General features: G+C 41.6%; 1 protein-coding gene across 1 annotated transcript in view; it reads left to right on the top strand.

The window, feature by feature from the left end:
• Nucleotides 1–3,211: 3,211 nt before the first annotated feature.
• LOC112235100 (acyl-CoA-binding domain-containing protein 5A) overlaps nucleotides 3,212–12,500 on the top strand; it is a gene marked incomplete at its 3' end in the record, with an annotated part of 13,661 nt that continues 4,372 nt past the window's right edge. The window contains 7 exon segments of the mRNA XM_042312988.1: nucleotides 3,212–3,290; nucleotides 3,687–3,812; nucleotides 4,084–4,204; nucleotides 6,855–6,927; nucleotides 7,197–7,314; nucleotides 11,218–11,451; nucleotides 11,543–11,746. Coding sequence (XP_042168922.1) covers nucleotides 3,728–3,812; nucleotides 4,084–4,204; nucleotides 6,855–6,927; nucleotides 7,197–7,314; nucleotides 11,218–11,451; nucleotides 11,543–11,746 — 835 coding nt within the window.

A 12,500-nucleotide genomic window follows, 5' to 3' on the forward strand; every position in this document is an offset into this window, starting at 1 on the left:
GAGTTGGATTGGAGTTGGATGGAGTTGGATGGAGTTGGATGGAGTTGGATTGGAGTTGGATGGAGTTGAGATGGAGTTGAATTGGAGTTGGATGGAGTTGGATGGAGTTGGATGGAGTTGGATGGAGTTGGATGGAGTTGGATGGAGTTGGATGGAGTTGGATTGGAGTTGGATTGGAGTTGGATGGAGTTGGATGAAGTTGGATGGAGTTGGATGGAGTTGGATGGAGTTGGATTGGAGTTGGATTGGAGTTGGATTGGAGTTGGATTGGAGTTGGATTGGAGTTGGATGAAGTTGGATTGGAGTTGAATTGGAGTTGAATTGGAGTTGAATTGGAGTTGGAAACAATATTTTTTTCATGGACTCTAATGGTTGGTCACAGAAAACATTTCATCTGGATTCTCAGCAGCAAGCCATAGCCTCTTCACATAGATGTGGAGGTATATATTATTTTCAGCACTTGAGAGGTAGATCTCAGCAACAAGCTATAGCCTCTTCACACAGATGGGAAGTTATAGATTATTTTCAGCACTTGAGAGGTAGATCTCAGCAGCAAGCTATAGCCTCTTCACACAGATGGGAAGTTATAGATTATTTTCAGCACTTGAGAGGTAGATCTCAGCAGCAAGCTATAGCCTCTTCACACAGATGGGAAGTTATAGATTATTTTCAGCACTTGAGAGGTAAATCTCAGCAGCAAGCTATAGCCTCTTCACACTGATTGGTGCTTGTCTAGGACTAAGATAGCTCATCAAAGGTCTTCTTAGGCAACATCTTATTCACGTTAACTAAACGGTATAACAGAGCCACGGAGTGGGAATCCATTTTAACATCTACATCTAGAAAGTACTTGGGATGTATATTCACAGCATAGGACAAAAATAATGAGTTTCCAAACACACATTCCCTGAGATTGAATGAGGTCTTGCCAAACAGTTTAGATTTTCTTGTAGGGCAGACTCCAAATCAGAATATCAATCTACTAAATTAATTTAAAAATCAGCTTTGACATTCTATTAAAAGGGGCCAATAAAAACCTAGTTTGCAAAAGCTATGGTCCATAGCCCTACCTCTATCAATAACTTCTGCTGCTAGCCCACAATTAAAGGCATTCTAATGCAGCAGTCCCTTGTGGCTAGTCAAAGCAAACTTGGCAGGATGAGATAAACACACGTAAATAAATAAATAAATAACCCTGTAAAATAATTGAAGTTCAGTTGTCCTTGCATCTATGAACTCGGTTCAGGAATCTGTGAAACCATGACCAAATTCCACACTCACCATCTGTGGAAATTTAGTTACAGGATAACACAATCATATGGGGAAAATTTGCAGAAGCATTCGCTGAAAAACAAGCTCTGAACGTCTGATATTCAAACAGCAATAAACTCATTATTAATGCCTTGAAATGTATTACGTTTGAAATTGCTTACAATATCATAGTCCTACCTAATGCAAATATATCACAGAAAAATCCTAATAAAAATAGGTGTGATTAAAGAACTAAATGGAAGTAAAATGTCCAGCTGTCTTGGTGTCTGTGAGAGACAGTAATTCATTCAGCAAGGCCAGTGTTATCGAGAGCACAACTGCTACTCTACTTTGTAACGATCAGATTAAATATGTGTCTAGTACATCACGTTTCACTGACATTTTTCAACAGCGTCATAGCTTGCTACATTCTTTTTTTTAATTTATTAAACGAAGATAAACAGCAGAAGTTAGTACTTAGACACACCCTCTGTGTAAACTAACCAAATCTGACCAAGGGACCAATACAACAATGCAATGGATGGGCAAAACCGTGTCCAACGTGACCAGTGCGGTGAAACTACACACTGAAATGGACAAAGACTCTCAATAGAAGTGTAATCTCTGCGATCTAGTACTGTGGTCATTCATTGTGATCATTTCAATGTCTTTATCTACATTTCCTCTTCCCAGTTTCACACCACAGTTCAAACGACAATTATTCAGAGATAACAATGTTGAGTAAAAATCACTCCTTTTTTTTTTTTTTTTTTTTTTTTTTTTGCTTACCTGAACATAATTGTTTTCACAGTAGTCTGCTACTTGTGTGAGATTCTGGTAACTCTCTACAAGAGCTCTTTTGCCGGCTGGAATTTCTTCCTCTAACAACATTTGCAGCTCTGCCATCTTACATCTCCCCGCATAGCGACTTCGCTTTCGCTTTGACTGAGGTTTGAAACAACCAGCTCTGCCACGGAAAAAAAAAAACTCCTTCGCCTGGTATTGTGGGATTCATGGGGTATATTCATTAGTCAGATTCCGTTGCAAAACGTTTCGTCTGTTGCAGAAACAGTTTACCGTTTAACTCTAGGATCCAAATGGAAGCAAGCATACCGAACAGAACGAAACGGGGAGAAACCTGAGTTTGATCAATATAAACTCTCGTTTTCGTTCCAAAACGTTTTCCGATTGGATAAGGCCTAAACGGTTTCAGTTGAAAAACGTTTTGCAACAGACGAAACGTTTTTCAACGGAATCTGATTAATGAATAGACCCCTAGCCTCGCTTTCACGTCAGCGCAGGGAGCAAAAAAAAAAAAAAAACCCAGCTGCTGGAGAAGTTCTCCAGATTGTCACTAATTACCCCAGTCACAACGTCGAAATTGGCTATATCTTAAAAACAAAAATATATATTTCTCGTCTAAATTTAAGGTTAGGGTAAGACATAAAGTAATCAGTGTGGTTAAGGTTAGGGGTGAGTTTAAAATGACACTTTAAGAAGATACATTGTAGACATGGGCGGGGTTTATGACTTTGTGACTGTGGTAACTAGTGACGACCATTTATCCCTCTCGCCTCTCCCCTTCCTCTGACCGAAACATGGATCACCGTGTAGAATGCTGGGATACGTAGTGCTACAATGTATCCTTGTCTGGGCTTCAGATCGAAAAAAATCCTCACATTTTATACAAAACATCAACGCATGAGGATTTTTTTATGCCCATGCGACATTTCTTATTGTGGCCAACAACACATAGCATTGTGATGGCCACATTCCTTTACGATACATTTGTTTTTAGGTCAATTACACACTCAGCCATAGACTGTATTTAGAACTACATATCCAGTAAGCTGAGGCTGTTGCATTGTGGAGCTTGTAGGGATTTTGATGTCATAATAAAGAACATATTTATCTCCATCCTGGCAGTAGAAAACTACAACTCCCTTAGCATGCAGTGCCTGTCACCTCTGTATTGTGCCTGTCACTTCTGTCGTTAAGTACAGAGAGGTCGTAGTCTCAAGCAGGTAGATCATTAAATGGTGAGTGACAAACGTGTCCTACTGAGCTTATTTACCGAGTGAAATATCTATATTTTGTTGTGGTCACATTGGAAAGATAAATGATTAGCATGTTTTAAACCATTTGTTTAGTCTCTGTTGCATTGAGTGCTCTAAAATTCACAGACGACATAACCTTAACCAGTGGTTTTGGTTTAGCTTATCTGCTATGGGGTTGTTGTCAAATAGTCACCTATAGTACTTATATATCTATATTTGAAGTACTTTTATGTTGTTGTGAACGGTTTTCATATCATTTTGACCAATGTTATTGTGGACGTATGACCTAGCTTTAGCCACAACATAATTTCTGCAACCCATACTCAACTCTCATGTTGTACATTCCTGTCTGACCACTTTAATAATGATTATCCCTAGGTTTTGAAGAGTTCGCGAGCGTAATTCACACTTTTGGGGTCATGATGGAGATTGAGGATGGAAAACCATTGTACGAGCGGAGATTTGATGCCGCTGTCAAAGTGATACAAAGCTTGCCTCCAGACGGTAAGGGCTATGAAGGCTAAATGCAACATTGTAGCCTAAAGCCAATTATTGTTAACCTACTTTCCAAAGCTCTATGGGAGTAGGTCTTTTTATACACCTGAATAATATCACAATTATATTCATTGTGTTAAAACCTAAAGAGTTTTCCCCCCAAAAAAGCCTTTCAAATACCAAGACAGTGTTTTTACTGCAAAGTTGTATATTCTTAGCCTGGGTACCAGTCTGTTTGAGTTATCATTCCTCTCATTGACACTCCTCATCCTTATTTCAGGTTCCTTTCAGCCCTCCAATGACATGATGCTCAAGTTTTACAGTCACTACAAACAGTCCACACTAGGACCCTGCAACACACCCAGACCTGGTTTCTGGGACCCCATGGGCAAAGTCAAATGGTAATGCAAACCGACCAGTAGGATTCAAATAGGATCTAAGTCACACGGTAATGCAAACCGACCAGTAGGATTCAAATAGGATCTAAGTCACATGGTAATGCAAACCGACCAGTAGGATTCAAATAGGATCTAAGTCACATGGTAATGCAAACCGACCAGTAGGATTCAAATAGGATCTAAGTCACATGGTAATGCAAACCGACCAGTAGGATTCAAATAGGATCTAAGTCACATGGTAATGCAAACCGACCAGTAGGATTCAAATAGGATCTAAGTCACATGGTAATGCAAAACGACCATTAGGATTCAAATAGGATCTAAGTCACATGGTAATGCAAACCGACCAGTAGGATTCAAATAGGATCTAAGTCACATGGTAATGCAAACCGACCAGTAGGATTCAAATAGGATCTAAGTCACATGGTAATGCAAACCGACCATTAGGATTCAAATAGGATCTAAGTCACATGGTAATGCAAAACGACCATTAGGATTCAAATAGGATCTAAGTCACATGGTAATGCAAAACGACCATTAGGATTCAAATAGGATCTAAGTCACATGGTAATGCAAACCGACCATTAGGATTCAAATAGAGTCGTCTAACGACGACAGAGGTTTGTCTGTACTGTAAGCCCTTGCAGTTAACTTTCCTATTGCCACATTTTGTCTGATAAACTCTGGACTCGTTGCGCTGAAGAGGCATGATATGTCATGTCACCTTTTACACTCTTGGCGGCAGTTGACTGTTTTTACTTGTTTGTATATATATTTATTTATTTTTATAGAAGATCTCACCACTGAGGGAATCCTCTTTTAGAGATGACACTACAGCTGTTTATAAATTGGTTTAACTATTATACTTGTAGACTGTTATTTCTTTACTGAGCCTTACTTGTAGAGTTGGCAGGCCAGCTGCTGCTTTAGGTTAATGAGCGTCTGGGTCATTGACCAAGTGGAGACTCTCTGCTGATAACAAATCACACGATGATCTCAACAATAATGACTTTACATGCTGTTCACGACTCCTTTGAGAATGACCATTATGTCTAAGAGTTAAAGAATTTAAAGCAATCTTGATCATAATACCCAAGATCCATAAAAAACAGTTGTTTCTGTTACTGATATCTTAACTCAAATCAAAATAATTTGGTCACATACACATGGTTAGCAGATGTTATTGGACACATGGTTAGCAGATGTTATTGGGCACATGGTTAGCAGATGTTATTGGGCACATGGTTAGCAGATGTTATTGGGCACATGGTTAGCAGATGTTATTGGTCACATACACATGGTTAGCAGATGTTATTGGTCACATACACATGGTTAGCAGATGTTATTGGTCACATACATGGTTAGCAGATGTTATTGGTCACATACACATGGTTAGCAGATGTTATTGGGCACATGGTTAGCAGATGTTATTGGGCACATGGTTAGCAGATGTTATTGGTCACATACACATGGTTAGCAGATGTTATTGGTCACATACACATGGTTAGCAGATGTTATTGGTCACATACACATGGTTAGCAGATGTTATTGGTCACATACACATGGTTAGCAGATGTTATTGGTCACATACACATGGTTAGCAGATGCTATTGGGCACATGGTTAGCAGATGTTATTGGGCACATGGTTAGCAGATGTTATTGGTCACGTGGTTAGCAGATGTTATTGGTCACATGGTTAGCAGATGTTATTGGTCACATACACATGTTTAGCAGATGTTATTGGTCACATACACATGGTTAGCAGATGTTATTGGTCACATACACATGTTTAGCAGATGTTATTGGTCACATACACATGGTTAGCAGATGTTATTGGTCACATACACATGGTTAGCAGATGTTATTGGTCACATACACATGGTTAGCAGATGTTATTGGTCACATGGTTAGCAGATGTTATTGGTCACATGGTTAGCAGATGTTATTGGGCACATGGTTAGCAGATGTTATTGGTCACATGGTTAGCAGATGTTATTGGTCACATGGTTAGCAGATGTTATTGGTCACATACACATGGTTAGCAGATGTTATTGGTCACATGGTTAGCAGATGTTATTTGTCACATACACATGGTTAGCAGATGTTAATGCGAGCGTAGGGAAATGACTGTGCTTCTAGTTCCAACAGTAATATCTAACATGTAATCTAACAATTCCACAACAACTACCCAATACACACAAATCTATGTAAAGGAATGGAATCAGAATATATAAATATATGGATGAGCAATGACAGAGTGGCATAGGCTAATGTAACAGTATAACTTTAGACCGTCCCCTCGCCCATACCCGGGTGCGAATCAGGGACCCTCTGCACACATCAACAACAGTCACCCTCGAAGCATCGTTACCCATCGCTCCACAAAAGCCGCGGCCCTTGCAGAGCAAGGGGAACTACTACTTCAAGGTCTCAGAGCAAGTGACGTCACCGATTGAAACGCTATTTAGCGCGCACCGCTAACTAAGCTAGCCGTTTCACATCCGTTACACTAAGATACAGTAGATAGTATAGAATACAGTATATATTCTATATATTCTGTTAACCTGTGTTATCACTTGAAGGGGTATTAAACTCTAGGTAGGAAACTGTCAATGTAGGTGTTATTTCAAACATCTTGTTCTGTCTATTTAGGGATGCATGGAATGATCTGGGAGAAATGCCCAAGGAAGAGGCAATGATTGCTTATGTTGATGAATTGAAGCTGGTAAGTGTTTTGTCTTGAATGGATACGAAGGTTCAATGCAGAAGCATTGAGGTATTCAGGTATTCTAATACATTATGGATGAGTCCAGGAAGTAAGGGGAATTGTATTCTTTATAATTGAAATATCCCCAGTTCAATGAAGTTAATATTGACTCCCAACCCAGAGGTGGATCATTTAGTCTAAATGACGTTCAGACAGGATGGCCTGGATGTCAGTGTACGTCAGAGGGCACTAAATGTTTTTGTTGTCGTGTTGTGTGTAAACAACAGATCCTTGAGGGCATGCCCTGTACAACTGAGGTAGAGCAGCTGCTGCTGGTGTTGGGCCCCTTCTATGAGCAGGTGCAAGAGAAAAAACACATAAATCAGGTTTCCGACCTGTCTGCAGGTACTGTCAATACCTTTTTTCATTTTAATTAGATTTTATATGAATTTTATTTGAATTTTATTTTGGCATGTCTTCCATTTTTTAACTTATACATTTCTATCATGTACTCAGCCCGTTTGACAAAATTTGCACGGCAACTTCAAGGCAAGTCTATAGATGTGTATTTACCCACAATTCCCGGATCATTTTAGTTATGTCTGATGTTGTAGTTTAATATAAATAGGTTTTCATTTTTTATTTTTATTTTAGCTTTATATCTCATAGTTTGGTTAAATTAGAACTTATCTCCCGGTATGTCTCCCGGTATACAATATACAGTGCATTCTGAAAGTACTCAGTCCTTTTTCCCCATGTTGTTACGTTACAGACTTATTGTAAAATGGATCAAAACAAACATGTCCTCATCAATCTACACACAATACCCCATAATGACATCACAATACCCCATAATGACATCACATTACCCCATAAAGACATCACAATACCCCATAATGACATCACAATACCCCGTAATGACAAAGCGAAAACAGCTTTTTAGACATTTTTGCAAATGTATGTCAAACAAAATCTATAATAATATCTTATTTACAAAAGTATTCAGGTCCTTTGCTATGAGACTCTAAATTGAGCTGAGGTGCATCCTGTTTCCATTTATCATCCTTGAGATTTTTCACTTGTGGAGTTCACTTGTGGTAAATTCAATTGATTGGACATGATTTGGAAGGCATGATTGGGGAAGGGTACCAAATAGTTCCTGCAGCATTGAAGGTCCCCAATAACACAGTAGCCTCCATCATTCTTAAAAGGAAGAAGTTTGGAACCACCAAATCAAATCAAATCAAATTTATTTATATAGCCCTTCGTACATCAGCTGATATCTCAAAGTGCTGTACAGAAACCCAGCCTAAAACCCCAAACAGCAAGCAATGCAGGTGTAGAAGCACGGTGGCTAGGAAAAACTCCCTAGAAAGGCCAAAACCTAGGAAGAAACCTAGAGAGGAACCAGGCTATGTGGGGTGGCCAGTCCTCTTCTGGCTGTGCCGGGTTGAGATTATAACAGAACATGGCCAAGATGTTCAAATGTTCATAAATGACCAGCATGGTCGAATAATAATAAGGCAGAACAGTTGAAACTGGAGCAGCAGCACAGTCAGGTGGAAGTTGAAACTGGAGCAGCAGCATGGCCAGGTGGACTGGGGACAGCAAGGAGTCATCATGTCAGGTAGTCCTGGGGCATGGTCCTAGGGCTCAGGTCAGTTGAAACTGGAACAGCAGCATGGCCAGGTGGACTGGGGACAGCAAGGAGTCATCATGTCAGGTAGTCCTGGAGCTCAGGTCCTAGGGCTCAGGTCCTCCGAGAGAGAGAAAGAAAGAGAGAAGGAGAGAATTAGAGAACGCACACTTAGATTCACACAGGACACCGAATAGGACAGGAGAAGTACTCCAGATATAACAAACTGACCCCAGCCCCCGACACATAAACTACTGCAGCATAAATACTGGAGGCTGAGACAGGAGGGGTCAGGAGACACTGTAAGGAGACACAAGACTCTTCCTAGAGCCGCCTGGCCAAACTGAGCAATCGGGGGAGAAGGGCCTTGTTCAGGGATGTGACCAAGAACCCGATGGTCACTCTGACAGAGCTCCAGAGTTCCTCTGTGGAGATGGGAGAACCTTCCAGAAGGACAATCATCTCTGCAGCACTCCACAAATCAGGCCTTTATGGTAGAGTGGCCAGACAGAAGCCACTCCTCAGTAAAAGGCACATGACAGCCCACTTGGAGTTTGTTAAAAGGCACCTAAAGGACTCTCAGACCATGAGAAACAAGATTCTCTGGTCTGATGAAACCAAGATTGAAGTCTTTGGCCTGAATGCCAAGTGCCACGTCTGGAGAAAACCTGGCACCATCCCTACAGGGAATCATGGTGGTGGCAGCATCATGCTGTGGGGATGTTTTTCAGCGGCAGTGACTGGGAGACTAGTCAGGATCGAGGGAAAGATGAACGAAGCAAAGTACAGAGAGATCCTTGATGAAAACCTGCTTCAGAGCGCTCAGGACCTCAGACTGGGGTGAAGGTCCACCTTCCAACAGGACCACGACCCAAAGCACACAGCCAAGACCAACGCAGGAGTGGCTTCAGGACATATCTCCGAATGTCCTTGCGTTGCCCAGCCAGAGCCCAGACTTGACCCCAATCGAACATTTCTGGAGAGACCTGAAAATAGCTCTGCAGCAACGCTCCCCATCCAACCTGACAGAGATTGAGAGGATCTGCAGAGAAGAATGGGAGAAACTCCCCAAATACAGGTGTGTCAAGCTTGTAGTGTCATATACAAGAAGACTCGAATACTTCAACAAAGTATTGAGTAAATGGTCTGAATACTTATGTAAATTATATATTACTGTTTTATTTTTAATACATTTGCAAAAATGTCTAAATACTGTTTTTGCTTTGTCATTATGGGTTATTGTGTGTAGATTGATGAGGGAAAAAAACAATTGAATCCATTTTAGAATAAGGCTGAAACTTAACAAAATGTGGAAAAAGTCAAGGGATCTGACTACTTTCCAAATGCACTGTATACAAAAGTATGTGGACACCCCTTCAAATTAGTGGATTCGGATATAGCCACACCCATGGCTGACAGGTATATAAAATCGAGCACACAGTCATGCAATCTCCATAGACAAACATTGGCTGTAGAATGGCCTTAAGAGCTCAGTGACTTTCAACGTGGCACCGTCATACTGTAGGAAGCCACCTTTCCAACAAGTCAGTTCATCAAATGTATGCCCTGCAAGAACTGCACCGGTCAACTGTAAGTGCTTTTATTGTGAAGTGGAAATGTCTAGGAGCAACAACGGCTCAGCCGTGAAGTGGTAGGCCACACAGGCTCACAGAACGGGACCGCTGAGTGCTGAAGCGCGTAGCACGTAAAATTGATCTGTACTTGGTTGCAACACGCACTACCGAGTTCAAAACTGCCTCTGGAAGCAAAATCAGCACAAGAACTGATCTCGGGAGCTTCATGAAATGGGTTTCCATGGCCGAGCAGCCGCACACAAGCGTAAGATCACCATGCACAATGCCAAGTGTCTGCTGAAGGGGTGTAAAGCTTCCCGCCATTGGACTCTGGAGCAGTGGAAACATCTTCTCTGAACAGATGAATCACGCTTCTCCACCCTCTGGCAGTCCAATGGACGAATCTGGGTTTGGCGGATGCCAGGAGATTGCTACCTGCACGAATGTATAGTGCCAACTGTAAAGTTTGGTGGAGGAGGAATAAGGGTCTGGGGCTGTTTTTCATGGTTTGGGCCCCTTAGTTCCAGTGAAGGGGAATCTTAACGCTACAGCATACAATTACATTCTAGATGATTCTGTGCTTCCATCTTTGTGGCAACAGTTTGGGGAAGGTCCTTTCCTGTTTCACCATGACAATGCCCCCGTGGAAAAAGCAAGGTCCGTACAGAAATGGTTTGTCGAGATCCGGTGTGGAAGAACTTGATTGGCCTGCACAGAGCCCTGACCTCAACCACATCGAACACCATTGGGATGAATTGGAACGCCGACTGCAAGCCAGGCCTAAACGCCCAACATAATTTCCCGACCTCACTAATGCTCTTGTGGCTGAACGGATGCAAGTCCCCTGCAGCAATATTCCAACATCTAGTGGAAAGCCTTCCCAGAAGAGTGGAGGCTGTTATTGCAGCCGGGGGGGACCAACTCCATATTAATGCCCATGATTTTGGAATGAGATGTTCGACCGGCAGGTGTCCACATACTTTTGGTTATGTAGTGTATCTCATGGTATATCTCCTTGTCTGGGTAAATTAAACTAGCAGTAACATAAAGCTTTAGTTTTTTTTAAATCATTGTAACACCGTTGTTTCTATGACACAGGTTTTGGGACCATGATTACGTCAGCACCTTCAAAAAGTGTCACAAGGAGCATCATTAGGACAATGGAAATGAATGGCACTTTGGAGACACGGCCACCCAGGCCGGCGGGTGAGCCTCCAAAGCCCAAAGTCATGGCAGTGAAGGAACAGGGGGAGGAAGAAGAGGAGTTTGAGTTTGATGAGGAAGATGAAGTAGAAGAAGAAGAAATTGCTGAGATCAAGGAGGTGAAAAAAGGTATGTTGTCAAACATTATGACAAGACAATAACACAGAAACAGGAAACCGTTAAAAATCTTGGAATAATATATTTAGAAAATGTCTTTCAGCAAATGAAAAGTCGAAGAAAAAGGGCTCATCCAGGAGACCTAAAGTCCCCCTGTCCGAAGGTAATGTGAGGAACGGGATGAGACACTTTTCCAATGGGACCCACACCTCCAAGGCTGCGCTGAACTGTGAGGACTCAGAGGAGGGCCTCTTGAACAGCACCCTGCCCCTGGAGCCTCATGTCCAGGTCAACGGCCACCACGCAGGTGAGGACCACCAGATCCATGTGTTTAGAGAGTTGTTATCTCTCAATTAACATCACACGGGGTGATATTTAATATTTAACTGAATGTCTAGGACTAGAACAATATTCTTAAAAGGTGGCCCGTCTCGTCTCTGGATAGCACATTAATGTTGCGTTGACAACAGTGACGTACTGTAATTCGCCTGTTAGTTAGAATGTTGTGCACACATTACCATGGCTGAAGGTTTGAGTTCCCTATGCCCATGGGCTATAAAAGTCTTTTATCCAATGGCCACAGGATTGCAAATGTATGCTTTTCAAGAGCATAACATACTATTTATTGTAAACACAAAAAGGTAGAAACTATTTCCCCGTGGTAACCAATAGGTATTTCATGCACTGTAGAAAAAAGGTAGAAACCAACCAATCAGGTGCATGACGATGAGTACTTTATGATTGTAATGCACATAGACATACCTATTACAGTGTATATCAGGCCTAGATTTGTCTGTTACAACAGAACTGAGGTTTGAATTTGGATACAATTCAGGTTTGCCATTGATATCTAGTATGCTGAATATTAGCATTACTGTCTAAAACAAGAAGCAGGCGTTATAGGGGCAGCAGGGTAGCCTAGTGGTTAGAGCGTTGGACTAGCAGCCGAAAGGTTGCAAGTTCAAATCCCCGAGCTGACAAGGTACAAATCTGTCGTTCTGCCCCTGTCGTTCTGCCCCTGTCGTTCTGCCCCACTGTTCCTAGGCTGTCAAAATAAGAAT

This window comes from Oncorhynchus tshawytscha, unplaced genomic scaffold, assembly GCF_018296145.1.
Source record: "Oncorhynchus tshawytscha isolate Ot180627B unplaced genomic scaffold, Otsh_v2.0 Un_contig_16998_pilon_pilon, whole genome shotgun sequence".
In the NCBI taxonomy this organism is placed as follows: Eukaryota; Metazoa; Chordata; class Actinopteri; order Salmoniformes; family Salmonidae; genus Oncorhynchus; species Oncorhynchus tshawytscha.